Below are 24,161 nucleotides of genomic sequence, written 5' to 3'. Positions count from 1 at the left end.
ACGGCCTTTGCCCTGCAGTGAATAGAGAATGACTTATGTGTGACAGATTAAAAGATAATTAAAAGCTTTTGCTTTTAATTAAATGAGAAAGCATTATTACATCAATATTAATGAAATTCACTACACATGGCTCTTAATAGAAATTAAAGGAATAACTATATCCATATTTATTCTTCAAGGCTCCACCTTCAAGAGATAATGGGTGAGAGGATTTTCTTAAAAGAATAAGCCTTCAGGGCACATAATCTTCCTTTCTCTTCCTTTTATTACTCTGTAAACATTAAAGAGACATCTGCAATAATAATAACAGCCAAAAATTATTTTCATCTGATTCTGTCATCCTAAGCCATCTACAACCTCAAGATATTTTCCACATCTGCCTGAGTCAAGGTTTGATGTTTAGACAAATACAGTGCCTTTTTTTCCCCCTAAATTAAATTAAAACCATAGCTACAGAAATCCTGCTTTCTAATAATTGTGCTATTTCCCTAGGAAACTGATTTTGTAAGCTAGCTGCCTTTGTAGATATAAGTAAAATAAAATAAGTATTCTTATTGAAGGCTATAAAAACCTCTCTAACAGAGAGTGGTCAGTATCCAAGAGTAACCAATGTAATAATATTCCATCAATTAACAGTGGTCTTGTAGAAATTGCTGCCTTGATTGAAAAGAATTAGAGATGCCTGCAGGTTGGGAATGAATGGAGTGGTGGACAAGGCTCCTTAACAGAGACAATCAATGCTGATCTTATTGTGCTTAATAATGAGCCTAGGAAAATGAGTAGTTGTGAATGGACACAAAATGTAATAAATACCAAATTTTCTGATGGACAATTGTGGTACATTTCAATACATTTTGTGATGTTGATATGGCAAATATCATACCACAAGTCACCCAGGAATTATAATGCTTAACGCCCACTTATAGAAATTTCATTTTATGATAAAAATCACAGTAGAAAATAAAAAACACATAGCTCACTGGATTCCACTGCAGACAGAGAAGTAAAACAAAACACAAACCCTAGATATGACAGGCTAATACGGTCAATAAAATAAATATTTATATATGGAAACTGGATGAAATGTAGTCCAGGTTCACCCACCCCACTCCACCATTAAAACAAAGATTATATATATTTTTACCAGTATTTTGAGAAATTTTATCAAATCTCCATGGGGAATGGACAGTGACTTGGAGGAATTATAATTGTAATTATTTAGCCATTCAAAACAGTCAGTCGTCGTTCGCAGCTGTACATCTGGACACTGTTTGTTAACTTCAGACTGTATTTCTTTAATGCAACGTTCTATGCTGTATCAAAGAAAAGAAAAAAATTATTTTGTAGGAAGTAGGTAATGGAGCTGTCACATAATATCACAGGGTCCTAAAATGCTTATATGCAGTACCTGGTGACACACAATTTACAAAATTATAAAACATCCATATGATATAAAAATAGGAACAGGAAAACTATATTTTCATTCATCATTAAAAACTGGAAGTTCAAATTTTCTGGCAGTTTCATTTCAAATGCAATAAAGGAAACATATCTAGCTAAAAAAAGATTAATTAGAAATTCATCTGTGTTAAATAAAAATTCAAGCATATTTGCAATGAAATAATGATTCTCTTGGTAGGCAATGGATGGAAGACAGAGATAAAACACTCTTGATGACCGAAATCAGAAACATATATTATCTACTAATATAGGAATGACTAAATTATGGAAAACCTCAATCAATCCAAATTAAGAAATCACAAAACAGTTACAAAGAAGTTACAGTTTTAAAAGTTATAAAAGATACATGCTGTATGTACAGTTACTGCAGCTAAGTACCTTTTCCTGCCATTAAACTCTACTCCAAACAAAAAAAAAAACCAAAAAACCCAAAATATATTAAAGATTGCATGTTAAAAAAAATAAGACTGGAAGAAAATGAAACAAAAGGTTAATAACAATTATCTTTGAGTGATGAAAATTTTGTATTTTTAATTTTACTTTTCTGTATTTTCTAAAATTTTTGAAGACATAAGATGAAACTCTTCATTTACAAGTAAATATATAAACGAAGAGAGAAAACATGCCCAATTGCATCTACCAATACACACATGTTTTAAAAACTCCATTAGAAAAGTCTTCAGCTCTGAAACTAAAAAGATGTAATACGTTATTTTAATTTTCATTTACAAATCTCCATTAAAATTATTATACATTTTTGTGATGACCTTAAGCATAATGCCATTTGTGGAGCCACATGGATATGACATATTACTACCACCTGATGGCAGCATATCTAAACTGCAAGAAAGCTTATAAACAGGAAAGTTATTTTGAAGCTCAATCCCTTCACCTCAAACAGTTATGCATTTGCCTCTTAATAGTATAAAGAAACATCTGTTACCAAAAAGGTTGCTATTCTTTTGAAAATATCATTGCTGTTCATTATCAACATGTGACAGAAACATGTAGGCTTTGGAAACCAAGTTCTGATAATTAAAATCAATATCATATGAAAGTCTTTTCTTTACAACGTATAAGGTATTGCCTGCATATAAAATGCACACAAAATTCTAAGGAAACCTTTTCAGGAGACTTCTGAGCATGAGTGAATTTAAACCAAATTACTTTGAAACAAATACATTCTGAGAATCAAAAGCCTTTTCATGAAAACAAAGAACTTACAAGAAAAACAATAGCTCCTTAGGCCACAGACCATTCAGTTTTCTGATGAGACAGGCTTATTCAGGAATACCAGTTCTAAGTCTGGTACAAGATTGGCATATATTTTCCACATTTACATATGCACTTCTGTGTACTGAGAAACACGATGCCCTAAGCTCACACCTTGACTCCAGGGACTGGTTTTTTATTAGAGCATCCTCCTGTGTCTCATGCAGTGAAACCTAATAGATTGCAGCGATGTGAAAACTGGACAGGCTCAGCCGCAGTCTACCTAAATCTATTTCAATCAAGACTCAGCTTTTAGGCTAATCTCTAACATCTGAATCTGGGTAGAGGCCAATAACTACAACTTAAAAATAGAGGAAAGCCTTCAGAGAGCTAGATATTTCAGTAATTTGTTCAAACACTGATAAAGGGATTGAGCAGTTGCATTTCAGAAGACCTCCCTCACTGATACAAACTGAAGACAGTTGAGCTGGCTTTTAAAATCATTTGTCACAAATCTTAAGGTGATAGAATTCATCTCTCCCTGATTTTGTTTTTAGTTAGCTGTATAATGTGTCATTCTGCTATTCACCACTGTCTGTACATCTTGCTGAAGTCTCGAGATTTATTGCCTAATTATTATAGAAATGAGTATTTTCAAAATTTAAGATGAATGTCAGTTTGTAATGTAACTTGGCAATTCTTTCCTTTAATGTCAAAAATAATTTAAAAATTATTTTTCAACATCTAAAGGTAACATTATTTTTCACATATGTGCAGTGATATTGCTGATAGAGATAGTCATCCTGGGTGGGATGAGGTCTATATATCGATAGACTTAAATGATGCAAGATCTTCATCTAGCTTTTCAGAAATAACATGACACTTGTCTTTATTTTGGTTTAAGCTGGTTTTAGAAAAGGCAGAGGAACCAGAGATCAAATTGCCGACATCCACTGGATCACTGAAAAAGCAAAAGAGTTCCAGAAAAACATCTATTTCTGCTTTATTGACTATGACAAAGCCTTGGACTGTGTGGATCACAACAAACTGTGGAAAATTCTGAAAGAGATGGGAATACCAGTCCACCTGACCTGCCTCCTGAGAAATCTGTATTCAGGTCAAGAAGCAACAGTTAGAACTGGCCATGCAACAACAGACTGGATCCAAATAAAAAAGGAGTACAACAAGGCTATATATTGTCACCCTGCTTATTTAACTTATATGCAGAGTACATCATGAGAAACGCTGGGCTGGAGGAAGCACAAGCTGGAGTCAAGATTGCTGGGAGAAATATCAATAATCTCAGATATGCAGATGACACCACCCTTATGGCAGAAAGCGAAGAAGAATGAAAGAGCCTCTTGATAAGAGTGAAAAGTTGGCTTAAAGCTCAACATTCAGAAAACTAAGATCATGGCCTCTTGTCCCATCACTTCATGGCATATAGATGGGGAAACAGTGGCTGAGTTTGGTTTTTTAGGCTCCAAAATCACTGCAGATGGTGACCGTACCCATGAAATTAAAAGACGCTTACTCCTTGGAAGGAAAGTTATGACCAACCTAGACAGCATATTAAAAAGCAGAGACATTACTTTGCCAACAAAGGTCCCTCTAGTCAAGGCTATGTTTTTTCGAGTAGTCATGTATGGATGTGAGAGTTGGACTATAAAGAAAGCTGAGAGCTGAAGAATTGATGCTTTTGAACTGTGGTGTTGGAGAAGACTCTTGAGAGTCCCTTGGACTGCAAGGAGATCCAACCAGTCCATCCTAAAGGAGATCAGTCTTGAGTGTTCACTGGTAGAACTGAAGCTGAAACTCCAATACTTTGGCCACCTGATGCGAAGAGCTGACTCATTTGAAAAGAACCTGACACTGGGAAAGATTGAAGGCAGGAGGAGAAGGGGACAACAGAGGATGAGATGGTTGGATGGCATCACCGACCAGATGGACACGAGTTTGAGTAAACTCCAGGAGTTGGTGATGGACAGGGAGGCCTGGCATGCTGCGGTCCATGGGGTCGCGAAGAGTCGGACACGACTGAGCGACTGAACTGAACTGAACTGGTTTTCTGCTTAACTTGCTTCTAATTGTCTTTAGAAACACGGTCAGTTGTGAAATTATAACCAAGGTAATTCAGCAAATAGAAATCCAATTAACACATTTATTGACCAGAAATGTTATAAGTCTAATATCTATGTAGAATCTCTGCCCTAAATAGTTTAAATTCCCAAACGTACACCATTAGCTGGTTTAGCAAGGACTTTCTAAAAGCATATTCCTAACTTTATTTGTAATATTAAAACCACTGAAAATATCCTAAACACCCACCAAATGCAGGGTGGGGACGGGAGTAGGGCGAGACTGGGGAGATGCACGTAGTGAGTTTCAGCTGTAGAGGTAAGGTTTTATTCCTTATACAACATCATGAGCACATGAATGTTTATCACAGTAGTCTCTATGACTCTTCATATGTCTCAACACTTCCTAATAAATCTGAACCCCAATGTGGTTTAATTATAATGACTCTGAATTATCCAAGTTAATGATGTATGCAAGTGGATGCATTACTGAGCGGCTGTGTGTAAATCAATTTATAAACCATTTCTAAGATGTAACATACAGCATGCTTTTTTTTTTAAGGATATAATTTTCTCGTTCAACATTCAATCCTAGGTTCCTTGAGTGAGAAAATTACTTGTTGAATGAAAGCATATCCGATAAACATTAACTGAATCCTGAATATGCGGCAGGTACTGTGATATATGCTAAGGACCTAAACATGAATAAGACGTGGTCCCATCCCTAAAGGAATTCTTTCTAGTGAGAGAGACAGGCGTGTAAATGAAGAATTACACTCAGTAAAACTTCATAAGAGGTGTGCATGTACGAAGTGCTGAGTGGGGGGGCAGTACACAGGAGGGAGTCACTCAGTGTGCCTCTGGGAGGTGCAGAAAAGGCTTCTTTCTGTAGAACAGGAGATTATATGCGAGGATATTGATGCTCTAAGAAAACTAACCAAATCAGTGTGCTTAGAAGTCCCTGATACCTGACCCCTGAGAATTCAGTGCTGATCATCTAATCTCGCGGCTGGGTCAATTTAAAACTCCATTTATTTGGACAATAAAAAAACATGAATTTTTTTTTTTTTTGTCACAACCACATTTACACATGTAGGTATGTGTGTATGTATATATGCACTATCTTACTCCAAAAGGATAAAGATGTCCTGTGTTGTTTAGACATCACTAAACAACAACTGCACGAGAGCTGATTAATACTGGGGGTGGTGCGGTTGAGGACAGCAGAGGAACTGAGGAAACGAGAATAACTACCATCATGGTGCCTCAGCTTACTGTGAAAACTCTTTCAGGATGTAAAACTCACAGTGTTTATCATTCAGTCACACAAAAGAGTTCAAAGGGAAAAAAATATGCTCTACCAGCAAAAATTACTAGAACTTCTTCAACGGAAAGGTTGAAGAGGACATAAAGGTGTGCTTTCATAGCAGGTGATGAGACTTTTTATTGTTTAGAGCAGGGTAGAGGTGCCATGGCAGAGATTCAAGACTATATCTGCAATATGGAAAATGCAAACATTACAAAGCTTTTACATTTTTGTTGCTCTTGTTTATACTTTTTACCAACGTAAATTCAGTCTAAGGAAAAGGTTTTTTTCAATACTATGATATATTTAAAAACACCAAGAACTAGTTGTGAAGTAAATAAGAGTTTTCTGGCTTTTAGATAAACCTAGCTCATCTAAGGAGATTATTAAAATTCCTCGAAATTAACCGGTAATTAATAGGGAAGAGACTGATGTATAAAAGCCAGTATGTAGTTAAACCTTAAGTCAGCCACAAAATGAAAACTTACTTTCCTGAACCAAAGATGTTTTTAGATCGTATTTCTTAAAAGGCTGAGAAAAGAATTTATAATACAACTATTTCAATGAAATGTAGCAAATTTATATATTTTTGCTAAACTATTTTCTGTTTCAGATACGTTTCAGTTATTTCAAAAGTTTTAACTGTACTCTCAGGGAAAAAAACATCCTTGACCCCAAATTCTATTAACAACATTCTCCTTAAATCGTCTCAAATGAATCTTCCCCTTTCCATTCCTATTGTGAAAGAAGGGACTCAGGATCTTATCATCTCTCATCTGGACTATATAAATAGCCTCCCAAGAGTCTGTCAATCCACCTTTTGTTCAGAGTTATCCTCACCAGTCCTCACCACAAACGTTTACAGAGGCTTTAGAATGATCCAGATTGCTTCAGAAAAGTTCAGACCAGTGTAGGGCAAGTGCCCATCTGAAAAATCTAAAGCACTTCCAAAAGAGTCAACCAATTGTGAAATACCCGCCAGCTTCCATTCAGTGGTGGGGTAGTCCTGACATTGCTGGAGTGAGCCTGGCATCATATACCAAGGCATAGTTTCTCTCTTAAATTTACATGAGACTTGGGATCCCTTTCCATAATGTAGATAGGAGCTCCATGGAAGTGGCACAGGGCTCTGTTAACAATATAAAGTCATGGCAGTTTAACATCCATGACAAGCAAGAGTAAGTTCATGTGCTTTGTTTTTTATCTGTGGAGGCTTCCCAGCTTTCATATTTTAGCAGTTACTAAAGTCAGAATGTGACTTATCCCAGTGAAACCACAAACTGAAATCAGGAGAAAAAAGTGAGGAATTTGCACCAGCATTTACTTTGGGATGATTCCCTTGGTTCTCTTCCTGAGAAAAAGAAAAGGGAGAAGGAGAACATACATAATAATGAAAATCAGATGATATCGGGAACACATCTAGTCTACATATTTATCTTCATTGCCCAGATATATGCAATCACTAAGCCAGACAGATTTGACTGCAAGTTAGAAACTGAGGGTTTAATTAATACATATGGCCACACTGTGAGGAGGCAGGGCATACAACATACAGTTTCATACACTGCTTATAGGAGAGAAGACAGCGGAAGGCCTGCTGGGGAGCAATCTTATCACAGCCAACTATACAACGTCTAAGAAACCATCACATAACCTTTCCTAAGGAAGGAAGGACACACGTATGCATGTGTGTGTGCAGTAACAGCAGAAAGACTACAAATAATGTAAATGCTCATCAAGAGGGAACTGACAGTATATGGAGAGATTTTTAAAAATATGTTAAAAAAAGAAACACCTGGAGTAACTGGCAAATTTGGCCTTGGAGCACGGAATGAAGCAGGGCAAAGGCTAATAGAGTTTTGTCAAGAGAATGCACTGGTCATAGCAAACACCCTCTTCCAACAACACAAGAGAAGACTCTACACATGGACATCACCAGATGGTCAACACCGAAATCAGATTGATTATATTCTTTGCAACCAAAGATGGAGAAGCTGTATACAGTTAGCGAAAACAAGACCAGGAGCTGACTGTGGCTCAGATCATGAACTCCTTATTGCGAAGTTCAGACTTAAATTGAAGAAAGTAGGGAAAACCACTAGACCATTCAGATATGACCTCAATCAAATTCCTTATGATTATACAGTGGAAGTGAGAAATAGATTTAAGGGACTAGATCTGATTGATAGAGTGCCTGATGAACTCTGGATGGAGGTTCGTGACATTGTACAGGAGACAGGGACCAAGACCATCCCCATGGAAAAGAAATGCAGAAAAGCAAAATGGCTGTCTGAGGAGGCCTTACAAATAGCTGTGAAAAGAAGAGAAGCAAAGGAGAAAAGGAAAGATATAAGCATCTGAATGCAGAGTTCCAAAGAATAGCAAGGAGAGATAAGAAAGCCTTCCTCAGTGATCAATGCAAAGAAATAGAGGAAAACAACAGAATAGGAAAAACAAGAGAGCTCTTCAAGAAAATTAGAGATACCAAGGGAACATTTCATGCAAAGATGGGCTCGATAAAGGACAGAAATGGTATGGACCTAACAGAAGCAGAAGATATTAAAAAGAGGTGGCAGGAATACACAGAAGAACTGTACAAAAAAGATCTTCACGACCAAGATAGTCACGATAACGTGATCACTGACCTAGAGCCAGACATCTTGGAATGTGAAGTCAAGTGGGCCTTAGAAAGCATCACTACGAACAAAGCTAGTGGAGGTGATGGAATTCCAGTTGAGCTATTTCAAGTCTTGAAAGATGATGCTGTGAAAGTGCTGCACTCAATATGCCAGCAGATTTGGAAAACTCAGCAGTGGCCACAGGACTGGAAGAGGTCAGTCTTCATTCCAATCCCAAAGAAAGGCAATGCCAAAGAATGCTCAAACTACCGCACAATTGCACTCATCTCACACGCTAGTAAAGTCATGCTCAAAATTCTCCAAGCCAGGCTTCAGCAGTATATAAACCCTGAACTCCCAGATGTTCAAGCAGGTTTTAGAAAAGGCAGAGGCACCAGAGATCAAATTGCCAACATCCGCTGGATCATGGAGAAAGCAAGAGAGTTTCAGAAAAACATCTATTTCTGCTTTATTGACTATGCCAAAGCCTTTGACTGTGTGGATCACAATAAACTGTGGAACATTCTGAAAGAGATGGGAATCCCAGACCACCTGACCTGCCTCTTGAGAAACCTGTATGCAGGTCAGGAAGCAACTGTTAGAACTGGACATGGAACAACAGACTGGTTCCAAATAGGAAAAGGTGTACGTCAAGGTTGCATATTGTCACCTTGCTTATTTAACTTATATGCAGAGTACATCATGAGGAACGCTGGGCTGGAAGAAGCACAAGCTGGAATCAAGATTGCCGGGAGAAATATCAATAACCTCAGATATGCAGATGACACTACCCTTATGGCAGAAAGTGAAGAGGAACTCAAAAGCCTCTTGATGAAAGTGAAAGAGGAGAGTGAAAAGGTTGGCTTGAAGCTCAACATTCAGAAAACAAAGATCATGGCATTTGGTCCCATCACTTCATGGGAAATAGATGGAAAAACAGTGGAAACAGTGTCAGACTTTATTTTTTTGGGCTCCAAAATCACTACAGATGCTGATTGCAGCCATGAAATTAAAAGACGCTTGCTCCTTGGAAGGAAAGTTATGACCAACCTTGATAGTATATTAAAAAGCAGAGACATTACTTTGCCAACCAAGGTCCGTCTAGTCAAGGCAATGGTTTTTCCCGTGGTCATGTATGGATGTGAGAGTTGGACTGTGAAGAAGGCTGACCGCCGAAGAATCGATGCTTTTGAACTGTGGTGTTGGAGAAGACTCTTGAGAGTCCCTTATACTGCAAGGAGATCCAACCAGTCCATTCTGGAGGAGATCAATCCTGGATGTTCATTGGAGGGACTGATGCTAAAGCTGAAACTGCAATACTTTGGCCACCTCATGCGACGAGTTGACTCACTGGAAAAGACTCTGATGCTGGGAAAGGTTGGGGGCGGGAGGAGAAGGGGACGACGGAGAATGAGATGGCTGGATGGCATCACGGACTCTGTGGACATGAGTTTGAGTGAACTCCGGGAGTTGGTGATGGACAGGGAGGCCTGGCGTGCTGTGATTCATGGGGTCGCGGAGAGTCGGACACGACTGAGCGACTGAACTGAACTGAACTGAACTGAAAGTATACACACAAATCCCATCTGTGTAAAGAGGAGAATATATTTTTGGGTGCACACTTCTATATATAAAGAACATTTCTGGATAGTTCTACAATAATTCATTAGTGTAAGTTACCTCTGAGGAACAAGGTGAGGAGGGTCCGAGGAGTTAGAAAACTTCCTCATCTCTACCCTTCCATACCCAACTTTTCCTTTTATCTGCCTTTCTCTACTGTCTGCCATTCTTCCTGAGTATGTATTATTTTATAATGTAAACTACTTACCGGAAAAGAAAACTAGCACTTGATGATAGCTTCTTGTATCCCATTCCACTCATCGAACGTTGCACTAGCTAAAGCAGACACAGTAGATGTCTAACTTCTAGGCTACTTTGTGCCAGGACTGTTTTAGGCAATGAGGATACAGTGCATAACAGTTAGCCTTTAAAGCAAAAATAAAGGAGATAACAATACTAGCTTTCAGGCTCCCCAACTCCTTTCCAAGTCCCGTAAGATGATATTCTTAGTCATAATTCTAGAATAAAGGCTGTGATTAGCAAAAGCTGTGGCGTAGACAAGGCGTTGACTTTGCTAAATCCTTGACGGGGCCCTTTCCCAGGGAAAGCAGTCGGGGCTGAGTTAGATCTCGAGGCAGTAGTCATCGGCAGGAAAGAGGGGCCAGCCACACAAGCTCCATCTCCTTACCAGGCCCCCGTCTCCTTCTAGCTTCTCCTCCCCGTGCTTGCCCTCACAGCTGAGCGGGCTTCACCGGGCACCCCTGCTTGGTGTCTCAGGGCTAGGGGTCACTTCCCCCGGACCATTAACTCTGACCCTCCCTGCGGAATAGTGGCCTACTATTGCTGGCTCAATCTCCTTATCAGGTCTGCATGCTTAGTGCAATATTATTCACACTTCTGCTATTAAAATAGCTTCTAGACAGGAGGACACTTACTTCCTTTTCCTTATTTCCCATGGAAAGATAATACAATAATATTTCTTATTGGAATGTCCCAAACGGTCATTCTTTATTGTCTTAGGCCTATTTGGCCAAGAGTAGGTAAGGCTAACTCACCTAAAAACAAAGGTTATACTTTTAAAACTTGTTGAACACCTAAAATGCATGCATTACCTGAAGGAATCTCTTAACGATCATCTGATAGAGCTACTTATCCACATTCTATGCTACTTATCTCAGTCTCCTGAAGCAGGGGTCTAATGAAAGCATTGAGGGCATACAATACAGGACTCTGGAGAAAGAAGTAGGAACATCCTAGACTTCAAATAACGGACCTAATGGTGACAGATCATGATGAGAAGAAAATGGTCTCATAAGCCACCGTGAAACAGAGAGCATGGTTAAATTTATAGAAACCATATATCCAGTATTCTGCCACAATATAAAGTTAACGCCCTCCCCTACCACCCTGACCCAACCTCTCCTGGATCAAGACCAATGATATTATCCATGGGAGTACTTCTTGTTCTTTCTTAGGTTTAAAAAAAAAAAAGGGAGGGGGGAGTAATCCTGCACAGTGCCAGCAAAACTTACATCGCGAGGTACACACAAATACTGTCTGTAGTTAAGAAACAGAAAGGCAAAAGAAACTCTTAATGATATATCTATCCAACTGAACATTAAGAGGAGAAAAATCATTCATGATGTATTGTAAGCCCAAGATAACTTCTAAGCCTCAGTATTATGCTAAGCTAAAAATAAGTTCGGTTCAGCTCAAAAAAGATTTTGGTGCTACGTGTGGTTTTTTACTGGGGTGAATCTGTGGATACAGCATTCACAGTATCCCTCTTCGGCAGGTTGTTTACCTTCCTGCTACCAACGCTGATGTGTGTTAGAAGTAAGTGATTCACCGTCGCTGATTTCCACTGTCAGACCTCAGAGTCACCTAGCTCTGACTTGAATGCAAATGAGGATGTAAAAGTGAAAATGGTCTGGGAGAATGACAGCCTCTCTTGAAGGGCAGGTGAAGGTTCAGTGACCTCTGGGCATTCTAGTCCATTCTGGTGAATCACTGCTTTGGGAAGCAAAAGACCCTGTGGCTCATAAAACCTGATGATATTAAGAAGAGGGAAGAAATTCACACTTGGAATTCACGGTCACTGCTAGAAACACAACTTTAAAAATTCAAGGGTGAGGAAAAATACCATTTTTAAAAATGAATTACTAATGTTTTCTTCTTTAAAAGTATTGGGAAAAGCCATATCATATGGATGCTCATTACTTATTCAGTGTACACCACTGAGAGATAAATAGAACTGTTAGAATACAAAAATGCCAAGGGTAATTCAACTACTGCAGTGTAAGTGTGGCATAACTGATTCGTCATGACATACAATTTTCTAAAAGCTATTCTGTTAGGAGGCAATAAATGATTGCATAAATGATTTACACTCTTCTGAAACGTGGTTATTATTCAGTGTTTTATTTTTAAAAATATATACACCCTATACTATTATGTTTATTCTCTAGAGTATAATAAAAACATAATTGAATTTGATGAAAAATAGACTTGATTCTAAATGTAGCACATGGCATATACAGCTCTCCCTTATTTTATCCCCCATGAAGATCAATGGTCACTTGAGGTGGTTTTGCTCTAGGTTTGTTTTAATATATGGGCAATAAAATACTTTTAATTCAAAAATTATATCCTTATATTCCATGTCATATTTTCTTTTTAATACTAACATCTGAATTTTGACCTAAATAATAATTTATGGAGGCAAAGTACACTATTTTAATCATTGTTTTACTTTTCAATATGATTTCTTATTGACCAGGTAGGACAGGAAATAACTATAGATGGTTCAGCAAATAAAAAATGAAACCATCTATGACAAAAGCATCAGAGCTCAGTGACTTGGTTTTGTTTCTAATCTCTTATTTTATCTCTTTTTTTTTTTTAGCCATGCCCTGCGGCAGGTGGGATCTTGGTTCCCTGACCAGGGATGGAACCCATGCCTCCTGAGGTGGAAATGTAGTCTTAACCACTGGACCACCAGGGAAGTCCCTCAGCGATTTGCTCTGATGGAGCCTCAAGGCCATTATGAACAAAGAAAATCACTTTTTAGGAAATATTCAAAATTTGTTTTAATATCATCTCTCTCTATATCTGTATAACTGAATCACTTTGCCATACACCTGAAACTAATACAACATTGTAAATCAACTGTACTTCAATTTAAAAAATTTTCTTAGTATCAGTTAGTGAAAAACAAATTCTCTAGAATAAGGATAAGTGACTTGTTAATCTATTTAAGCTCATACTCATTTCATTTATAAGTTCCTTTGGGTGAGAAATTGTATCATGCAATATACATATATATAATATTACATACATAAATAAATACATAATTATACTGAGGTTTAATATAGTGATTTTATATTCACATATATAATATAAATTATAATACACAGTCTCTAGAGTGTGATTAGGTCACATATACATGCTTTTTTAAAAATGATATATTATGCTATTTTTAAAAAAGATATATATATATTTATATGGGTAAATATGTATATACACATAAAAATAAGAAGCTTAATTCTCTCTATTGAAAATAAGGGAAAAGTTTTCCCTCTCCTTTTTTTTCTTATTTACCTTAGAAACTGCAAATGTAAGTACTTTTTCATCTCTCTGAAATGTATCCCTTGGAAGACTAGACAGATCTTTTGTCAGCTTTCTCAGCCAGGACCGTCTTTCTCAAAACACTGGGAGCCATCCTTTCAAAACACAAACACCAAGGGAGACAACCATCTCCCTGTGCCTGTGAAAAGGAGCAGCCTAATGTCAGTGGGTGTCTTGATTAAATTTGCAAAACTGCTTCTTATCATAAAGACATGAGAAGTTTGCTTCTCCTCAGGATGATGCCAATTAGCTTACACAGGTGCTTTTTAATCATGGTGAAGTTAGGATGAACCACGTGTGAAGAACTGTGCTGTCAATTCTATTTGAAGGCTGGTTATGAAACAGGAAGGAAGGAGGCAGGGCGCAACCATTAAAAGAATGATATAACCATTAAGAAAAACAGGGGACCACAAGAAACAGCTAAAAACTACTAGGCCCAAGATGGTGGAAGATTTGACTTCAGTAAACCTTGAGCCTCATTGTACTTATTGTAACATACACACATACACTGAAAGATACACCCACGGGCACCATGGCAGTTCCGAGGTGCCCATAGAGACCAAAAAGTGGCCCAGTCCTTGGAAATGTCTGCCCCTTCCCCAAAATCCTTGTAATAATCTTCCCACTCATTAGCCTATGAAATTACCCAGCCAGCAAAACAAACCAACCCATGTATCAGGGCTGCTTACGCCTTCTGAGAGACCCCACGTTGCCTATGGAAGGTCTGTCTCTCTAAATACACCTGCTCTCACTTTACTATGGCTCTTTGAATTCTGTCCTACATGAAGCCAAGGATCCTACTTTGTGGGCTGTCCCAAGGACTTGGAACTCTCTAGGGCCCAGGGACATGACTATCCTCCTGCACTCCATTTTTTCCCTACAACAGATACTGTTTCTCCTGAAAACATGTATCACATATAATGGGTGTACCTACTAGACTATATAAAGGGCTGGGATACCTTTCTGCTTTTGTAGCCTCTTAGCAGATTGCCTGGGACCTTTAAAGCCTGTTGAATAACAGAAGAGTTTTCTTTCTCTTCGGCCTTCGTGGAGAGGATTCCCAGAATGGGAGATTTTAATTTTAATTATAATTACTGAACAATATGCTATTTTTTGCTTTTTATGAAAAAATTTTTGGAGTATCGGCTATCTTTTGAATTTAAGTTATTTATGCCGAGAATGAGATGGCTGGATGGCATCACCTACTCTGTGGACATGAGTTTGAGTGAACTCCGGGAGTTGGTGATGGACAGGGAGGCCTGGTGTGCTGTGATTCATGGGGTCACGGAGAGTCGGACACGACTGAGCAACTGAACTGAACTGAACTGATGCCGATTGTTATGACGAAAAGTGAACTGTATTCTCATATTAAACATAAGGAAAAAACTGCAGGAAAATTTCACTTGCTTGGTTCAGTTTCTCTGACAGTGCATAACTATACTTTAAATTTTTAAAAAGGAAACACTATACATCATTTGATAATAGACATTTTTTACTGTGATTTGCCTATTTGTAACCTACACTGATAGGGACAGAGTAGGATAGTTACACTGGTAGTTATGGAAGTCCCAGGAGGGGATTACAGATAGACAGGAAAACCAAGGGGACTTTGGGAAATCACTGCAGGTTAACGACTGGAGATCCAACCAGTCCATTCTAAAGGAGATCAATCCTCGGTGTTCATTGGAAGGACTGATGCTAAAGCTGAAACTCCAATACTTTGGCCACCTCATGAGACAAGTTGACTCACTGGAAAAGACTCTGATGCTGGGAGGGATTGGGGGCGGGAGGAGAAGGGGATGACAGAGAATGAGATGGCTGGATGGTATCACCAACTCGATGGACATGAGTTTGAGTGAACTCCGGGAGTTGGTGATGGACAGGGAAGCCTGGTGTGCTGTGATTCATGGGGTCGCAAAGAGTCGGACATGACTGAGCGACTGAACTGAACTGAACTGAACTGAACTGAAGAAACCTATCAGAATGCTGTACATGAAGCAGGCTTGCTTAACTATAAAACGATAAATAAAAGCACAAGATACACCCCAGATCATTAAGTGAAAGAAACAAAAAAAGAGGCCTGCATTCTGCTGGTTGAGTTCAGCAAGATAAAAAGATACTTAGGACCAAGGACAAGAACTTAAAGGAAGGACAACATTCCAAAGTAGGAGACTCTAATGATACAGAAACCTGAGATGATTCAACATATTTTAGGATATGTTACCATCCTTCTGCTGATTTAACTAATTGCTATGACAGTTAGTTTGACCTCATAGGGTCAAACATTCTCCCGCCTGATACAAAGGTGATGTAAGTCTGATGTTTACTAGAAGAACAAGGGAAAAGGCAGCCTTCTCCCCTCCCCTACTTTTCTTTGATTATACAAATGTAGCCCATTCAATCCTCAGGGCCAAGCCCCCTTGCCTGCCCGCTTGCATCTCTCACCAGTGTCCTATATTAATAAGCCTACTTTCTTGCCTATCACTTTGCCTCTTACTGAATTCCTTCTGCCCTGAGACAAGTAAGTCCAGACATCAGGTGAGTAATTCTAATTAAAAGACCATGGGTTCAAGTCCGAATCTGAGTTACATGGTTTCAACATGAGGAGAATTATTAGAATCTTTGGCCAAAAGGATTGCAGTGAATGAACTGACCCTAGGGTCCACAAATACGTATGAAGACAAAGTCCTTTCTATCAGAGAATACGTACTAGTGGAAATCTGCTTAGCTGTTCCTGCTTCCCCCAGTGTTTATTTATTTTTAAGTAAATCATTTATTTTTGGCTGTGCTGGGTCTCTGACGCAGAGCACGGGGTTCTTTGTTGCTGCACACGGGCTTTCTCTAGTTGCAGTAAGTGGAGGCTACTCTCCAGTTGAAGTACATGGGCTTCTCATTGTGGTGACTTCTCTTGGGGAGCACTTTTGAGTACACGGGCTTTAGTAGCTGCAGCTCGCAGGCTCTAGCGTATACTGGCTCAGAACTTGTGGTGTACGGGCCTCCCTGCTGCAAGGCATGTGGGGTCTTAGTTCCCAGATCAGTGATTGAACTTGTGTCCCCTGCATTGGCGGGCAGGCTGCTAACCAATGGACCACCAGGGAAGTCCCTCCTCCAGTGTTCAGTAATACTAATTTTGGAATAGGTGATAAAGACTAACCTCACATAGATGGACTGCCTAGCCACCCAATTAAGTTAGGAGACTTAACATGACAAACATTAAATTAAAAAAATTTAATGTTCTGCTTTCAGCAATTCAAGCAATCCATGACCCTACGCTACCATTTTTTGAATATCTAATTACAAATTTTTAATATCCGTGCTTATCCATCAAATGATAATGTTTAAACATATTAATGAAAATGCAGGCCATCAATACTGGCAAGCTCTAAGAAATCATGAACAGCATTGCTGTTATTCAGTCGCTAAGTCGTATCTGACTTTTTGGGACGCCATGGACTGCAGCACTCCAGGCTTTCCTGTCCTTCACCATCTCCCGGAGTTGGCAAAGATTCACACATTCACACATGACAACTGGAAAAACCACAGCTATGACTATACGGACCTGAAAGTCCCTTGGGCTGCAAGGAAATCCAACCAGTCCATCCTAAAGGAAATCAGTCCTGAATATTCACTGGAAGGACTGATGCTGAAGCTGAAACTCCGATACTTTGGCCACCTCATGCGAAGAACTGATTCATTTAAAAAGACCCTGATGCTGGGAAAGATTGAAGGCAGGAGGAGAAGGGGATGACAGAGGATGAGATGGTTGGATGGCATCACTGACACGATGGACAAGAGTTGAGTAAGCTCTGGGAGTTGGTGATGGACAGGGAGGCCTGGCGTGCTGCAGTCCATGGGGACACAAAGAGTCAGACATGACTGAGCGACTGAACTGAACAGAACTGAGGGGAGCAAAACTTGCCACCCTAAAATATGCCTCTTTGGCATATTAAATTATAACAAGCTGTCTGTTTTCTAAGAAACACACAAAGTAAATAATCTGAAAACCAAGTAGGAGTTACCCTTTCATTAGAAACATTCACATTTATAAGGAAAAAAATCTCCATTTGTAAAGGTGTCTCCTTCACTGTACCGGGCAGAGGAGGATGACCAAATCTCTTATCAGTGGAGAAGGCACTGACTTAAGTCTGCACAACAACCTCACCCTTGTTCATGATGCTTTTCCTGGTAACTTTCCATGCTTGATTCTCCCCACCCTCAACAATATCTTTTGTCTTTAGCTGAGAATGGTATTTAAGATGAGGACTTTGGCCACTTTGGCCATCTACTCAGTTTTTCTGAGTCTCTCCCATGAATACAGGTTATTACAGTTTTGTCTGAGTTTTTCCTGTTCCTTTGTCTCATTTCAATTTAATTATTAGACTGTGCAAAGAACCTAGAAGGGTAGAGGAAAATTTCTTCCTCCCCAACAACAGTAGTTCAACAAACTTTATCTATTTGAAGGCAGTGCCTGTATTTTTAGCCTTTTTTTTAACCCTTGTTTAAAGTAGTAATCAGATAAGAAAAATCATCTCATATCCTAGAGGGAAGGGTCTAATTAATTTTTTGAGGAAAGTTAATGAAACTGCAATACTTTGGCCACCTCATGCGACGAGTTGACTCATTGGAAAAGACTCTGATGCTGGGAAAGGTTGGGGGCGGGAGGAGAAGGGGATGACCGAGAATGAGATGGCTGGATGGCATCACCGACTCTGTGGACATGAGTTTGAGTGAACTCCGGGAGTTAGTGATGGACAGGGAGGCCTGACGTGCTGTGATTCATGGAGTTGCGGAGAGTTGGACACGACTGAGCGACTGAACTGAACTGAATGATAATTAAAACCTAAAATTTTCTTAAGAGCAGGAAACACTAAATGTAGATTAGATAAAAGTTCTTATAAATGAAACATGAAACCAACTTGTTTTAAAATTAACAATATTTACCTTATAGCATTTTGTTCTATCTTTTCATCAATGTCACTGAAGATCTGCTTAAACTCCAAGTCTCCAGGAAATGAATTTAACAAACAATGTAAGTCAAAAGAATTGTGGGGATATTCATCTCCCCAGTCCATCCTGAGGAATAAGAAAAAAATTGTCAGTTTCCCCAAAATGAAAGGAAAAAAAAACCCCTCAAGTTGTGATACCAACCCAAAAATTTTAATTCTGATTTATAGGCAAGATATAGCAGTAGAAGAAGTAGGCTTATTATTAATCTAGGTAGACTGTTTTGTTATTTAAATTTCATGAGGTGTGACCTAATTTTCACACCTCTACGGTTTGAAAACTGAAAAGAAACAGAGACGACCTGAGCATCCGCTTCTCATTGTAACCAAGAGCTGCAGAGTATACTGTGAAGCCTCAGAGACTGTGAGCAAGCGGAGTTGCTCCAAAAATTTAATTATTAATAAATGCAAGTAATTCCTTCTCATACAATAAAACAGCTAAAGATTTCTTATAGGTTCTTATCCTGCACTTCAGAGAAGTAGTTTTGGAATAAAGCTTTTATTTTTCTTCAGAGAATTTAATAGGAAAACATTTAACAAAAAAACATTTCAATATAGCAGTCCATAGCATCACAAGACTTATCATTTGAAACTCAATTAGTTCCAAATACAGAATAAGCATGGCTATACCATTTTAAAATACCAAAAAGCTTCATACACTTGGATTCTCCTATCTTAAAATATTTTGCAGTAAAAGGTTTAATTTTTATTTGAAAACAAATTATATTACAGGTATATAATATGCCATAATTAACATTAACTTGAAATCAGGCAAAAGAAAAAAATCTCCCAAACTATAAGCTAAGTGTTAGATAATGCTAGGTCCACCAGAAGTTACGCTTTAGGACAACAAAACCTCAATATTTCCATATGCCAATGAATTTGATATCTTCCTATCGTCCCGGTAGCTCAACTATTACCAGAATGTGTGTGCCTGTGTGCTCAGTCACTCAGTCATCTCCAACTCTTTGTGACCTCAGGGACTAAAATCCACCAAGCTCCTCTGTCCATGGAATTTTCCAGGAAAGAATACTGGAGTGGGTTGCTATCTCCTATTCCAGGGAATCTTCCCAACCCAGGATCAAACCTGCATCTCCTGTGTCTCCTGCATTGGCAGATGGATTCTTTATCACTGAGCCACCTGGGAAGCCCCCAAAAGTCATTTTTAAATCCAACAGCCAATATTACTAACAACGAATTCAGTTTGTGTATTTGTATATTTTTAAATCTTTTCAGGTAATTCAATTTTTCAGATGATGAGTTACTCAAAAAGTGTTGCCAAGAAAAGAAAATTCCACTTTTGTAATGGAAAGACTTGAATGGCTGATGGTTCTTGTAGAGAACTCAGACCTGGTAAATATTTTGTTTGTAGTCAGCTTCTCTGTAATAAAACAAGTTATAAATACTCTGTTCAAGTTGTTCCAATTTGTCAATATTGTAAAGACTCATTACTTCAGATTCCACATACTAAAGAAAATATGTGTCAAAGTTAGCTTAAATATAATAGCAAACTAGTAATATAATTTGCTGTATATCTACTGTACAGATATATTATACTGTATATCTACTACGTATAAGGAACTTTATTTATATCACCTTCCTTAATCTTCATAATAACTCTAAAAATATTTATTATCCTCATTTATGGGGAGGGAACACAAAGAGATCCATGTTACATAGCTACCCAGTGTTAGTGGTAGGGTTTGAACCCAGACCTGTTTGGTTTTAAAACTTGAGATTGCTGGTCCCATGAGAAATCAATCGGTTACTGCATATGAAACACTGTAGAATACAGAAATGATATTAATCAAAATGTTAAAATGGTTACCCTTAGATGACTGGATAGACTATGGTTGATTTTTATTTTCTTCTTCATATTTAGCACTTTCCTTTGTTTTGCAATAAGTAATTATTATTTTATACATAATTAGGAAAATGGTTAAAAAAATTAGTCTTGCTCTCAGGAGGTATACAATCTCTTATTTTACATTTCCTATATGTCTTCATTTGAAATATCTCCCAGTCTTAACACATCTCTCCTGCCATTCATAATTATCATTTCTTTCAAAATCTGATTCAAACTTTACTTAATTCCTCAGTATCTCTTGACTATGACCATTTCATCAAAATTTTTGTATTGTTTTGTTGTATTTGTGCTTACAAATGCTTGTTAAAAGAAAATCTGTTGTTTTGTATGATTTCAACATTGAATATGTATGCTCTGTCCTTCACTGAAATCAGCTCTGGAGTAAAACTATAATGTTCTGAAACACGTCAGTTATTCAAATGAGGTTGGTGACCAGGATTCTGAAGGATTCCCATCTACATGGTTGCATGATTTTCCCTATTTAATCTCAGTGGAAAAGTTAATCAATATATACAAAGACTTTCTTTATAAAGGAATGACATTAGAAGGGAATGCCATCTGATAACAATGATGCGGTACCAGAATGAGGAGGGTTCAGAATTTCATAGGACAGGTGTGATGCTTCCATATGTGTAATAAGGTGTCAAGGTGATGAAGGACAGAGAACCAAGAGTCACCTTTACAGAGGCAGTAATGCTCAAGACGCTGCGTGACAGGACAGACGAAAACTCGATGGGCAAACTATAACTAATAAGATGAGAAAATTAACCTAAATGAACAGGACCGACTTGAGAAATAAATAAAGGAGGGAGAGCGCAGGCAGGTGACACTCTGAAGTCTGGGTTTAGAAGTTTTCCTATTAGGATGCCAGTGATGACTACGGGACCGTGATGAGAAGGAAACAAGCAGTGGAGGAGTATGAGCAGACACCAAACTTCCCATTTCCTCACGTGTAGTCTGTGGGCACGCACTGTGTCTGACACTGTGCAAGAGGAGCAGAGAGTGATTGAACAGTCTCTTCCTCTCAAGGAACAGCAATAAGATGGTAAGAAAGGGAGCCAGTAGAAAAACCAGCTGCTGTATTCTGGGTGAAAGATAACTATGACCTCAACAGTAGGAAGGTCAACTATTGAGGGACCAAAAGACAGAATTAACTTAAAAAAAAAATCTAAGGGGAAAAAGGAAAGGGTTACGAAGTTATAGATCAAGATATAGGTTCATATTCTGTTTATGTTCCTGTTTATGTTGTTTATGAGACTTCCCTGGTGGCTCAGACGGTGAAGCGTCTGCCTACAATGTAGGAGGAGACCCAGATTCGATCCCTGGGTCGGGAAGATCCCCTGGAGAAGGAAACAGCAATCCACTCCAATACCCTTGCCCAGAAAATCCCATGGACAGAGGAGCGTGGTAAGCTACAGTCCATGGGGCTGCAAAGAGTCGGACAGGACTGAGCGAGCGAGTTCACTTTCACTTTATGTTTCTACAAATTGTCATTAGGGACACAATGGTAATTTTACACAATGAATGAAGTCTCTTACCCTAATCTATGATTAACTAAAGATGGGAGGGTAACTTTTTAAAGTACAATAACTTTTTTTTTGAAATTTCCAATATTTCTTTTTAAATAACATTCTCCTATAATGTTTCTGATCACTTTATGTATAAGATTAAAAAAAAACTGTTTAACATTTCCAACAAGTATTAGCACCTGATATAACATTAATTATTGCATTTTAAAGATGAGTTATGTTTGATGAATTATATCTAAGCAAATATCTGTAGGTCAAATTTCAGCCGTAGGCAAATTAAAACAGTTGAGTTAAAAATTTCTAAGAACAGTGACTATTAAAAAATATGAAAATATTATAAGCACTGCCAGAAGACATTACAGTAAAGCAATAAAACTAACGATAACTTATGTGATCAAAGAAAGCACACAAAAGTAATTTTGGACTCTCACTTGTCCTTTAACGTATTTTAAAATGATACCTTTCTATCCTAAGGAGTCTTCTTTATTTAAACACATAAAATGGTTAGAGTTCTTATTTTATCTTTTTATGGTTTCTTCAATAATAAAGATCCTGATTGCCATTCTTCTTAAGATCTACACAATCAAAAAGGAGTGAGAGAGAAAAACCAACCCTTGGGAAGAAACTCACACTGAAATTTAGTTAGTAAAGGAAACATCTGGATCATGTGATTTCTTCTCTTGTGAGAAACCCCAGGGAGCAGGGTCACATGGTTTTCGTATTTTCGGACAGACTGTGGAGTTAATATATCCATCTGTTATAGCTCACTTCCTTACCATTCAATATTATGATCTAGCCTAAAACAAACACGGTTAAATAGCACAGTAAGGAAGTGGGATATCTTGATCAATTAAAAATAATTATATGTACCACATATAATTGAACACGTTTGAAAATGTTGTTCTGTAATAAAACACCATTTAAGTCTAAACATCACTGACAAGGAATCAATAGACTTGACTTCTGATCCTGGTCAGCCAATGCCTCTGTGACTTTGGGTGAATCATTCAGTCTTTCCACAGGGATGGAGCTTAGGCTCCTCATTCATAAAATGAGGTGAATGGATTTATTAGGCTCTGAGGTTTCTTCCAGCCATAAATTTGCTGTATTCTAAAAAATGGTAGGATAAGGATATATTTCTGAACCCCTCAAATTAACTCTTCCCATGGACTATTTCATTCATTAATACTATCATTTTTTTCTGTATCCGAGACTCTCAGAGCTAGTTTTAATTCTTCCCTTTCCCCAGGACTACTACATGAAAAGCTAAAGCAGAATCTATAACTTAGCAAGAAATATTATGTGAAGAGGAAACGTGAGCAGCAAGACCTTCTTTCACCGTAATAGGTAGATGCCCTGCACTGATGTTTCGTTTTACAACCTGCAGCTCCCTAAAATATTCTAAAAAAGCTATCAGCCCCTCTTTCTGGGTTCCTCTGAACTGACACAGTCTTTACACAACAAAGGACGTCTGAGACCAACTGACTTGTGGGTGTTACGCCTCCACAAGGAAAAAGGAGACACTAGGGATCATATCTTTACGGCTGTCGTGTATCCTTGGCATTTTTTTAATTATTTGTACTATATTCTTGTTTGGTTTAAATTTGCTGATTTGATAAAGAAGCAAAGTGAAAATAAACTCTGACCAGGCCATCATCCTTAAATCTGAACCTTTTCTTCTGGCCTGGTTCATTTTTACTTTTCCATTCATATCTAGTTAGAAAGTAGTCTTCCTGTATTATTCACAAAATCCTGACAATATTACATAATTAAAAATTTAACTTTTACTAAATCTTGACAGTTTTATGTAGTTCAGTGAACTCATTTATTGGGACATGGATTAAAGGTATAAAGACTAAATATATTAAAGATAATAACAACCAACTTATGTAGCATTTAT

The 24,161-nt window shown here is 38.1% G+C and overlaps 1 protein-coding gene across 2 annotated transcripts in view; it reads right to left on the bottom strand.

Moving 5' to 3' along the window:
• KIAA0825 (KIAA0825 ortholog) overlaps nt 1-24,161 on the bottom strand; it is a 401,795-nt gene that overhangs the window by 356,850 nt on the left and 20,784 nt on the right. For both annotated transcript variants that reach the window (XM_055429383.2, XM_055429385.2), the window contains exons 2-3: nt 18,804-18,935; nt 1,145-1,313 (exon numbers count right to left, since the gene is read on the bottom strand). In XM_055429383.2, coding sequence (XP_055285358.2) covers nt 1,145-1,313; nt 18,804-18,934 — 300 coding nt within the window. In that variant the 5' untranslated portion in view covers nt 18,935. The remainder of the gene's footprint in view (nt 1-1,144; nt 1,314-18,803; nt 18,936-24,161) is intronic.

Source organism: Moschus berezovskii, chromosome 8 (assembly GCF_049115385.1).
Source record: "Moschus berezovskii isolate FMDL1 chromosome 8, NW_MosBer_1.0, whole genome shotgun sequence".
Taxonomy (NCBI): Eukaryota; Metazoa; Chordata; class Mammalia; order Artiodactyla; family Moschidae; genus Moschus; species Moschus berezovskii.
The sequence above is the reverse complement of the archived record's forward strand: the minus strand, read 5'-3'. Positions and strand labels throughout refer to the sequence as shown.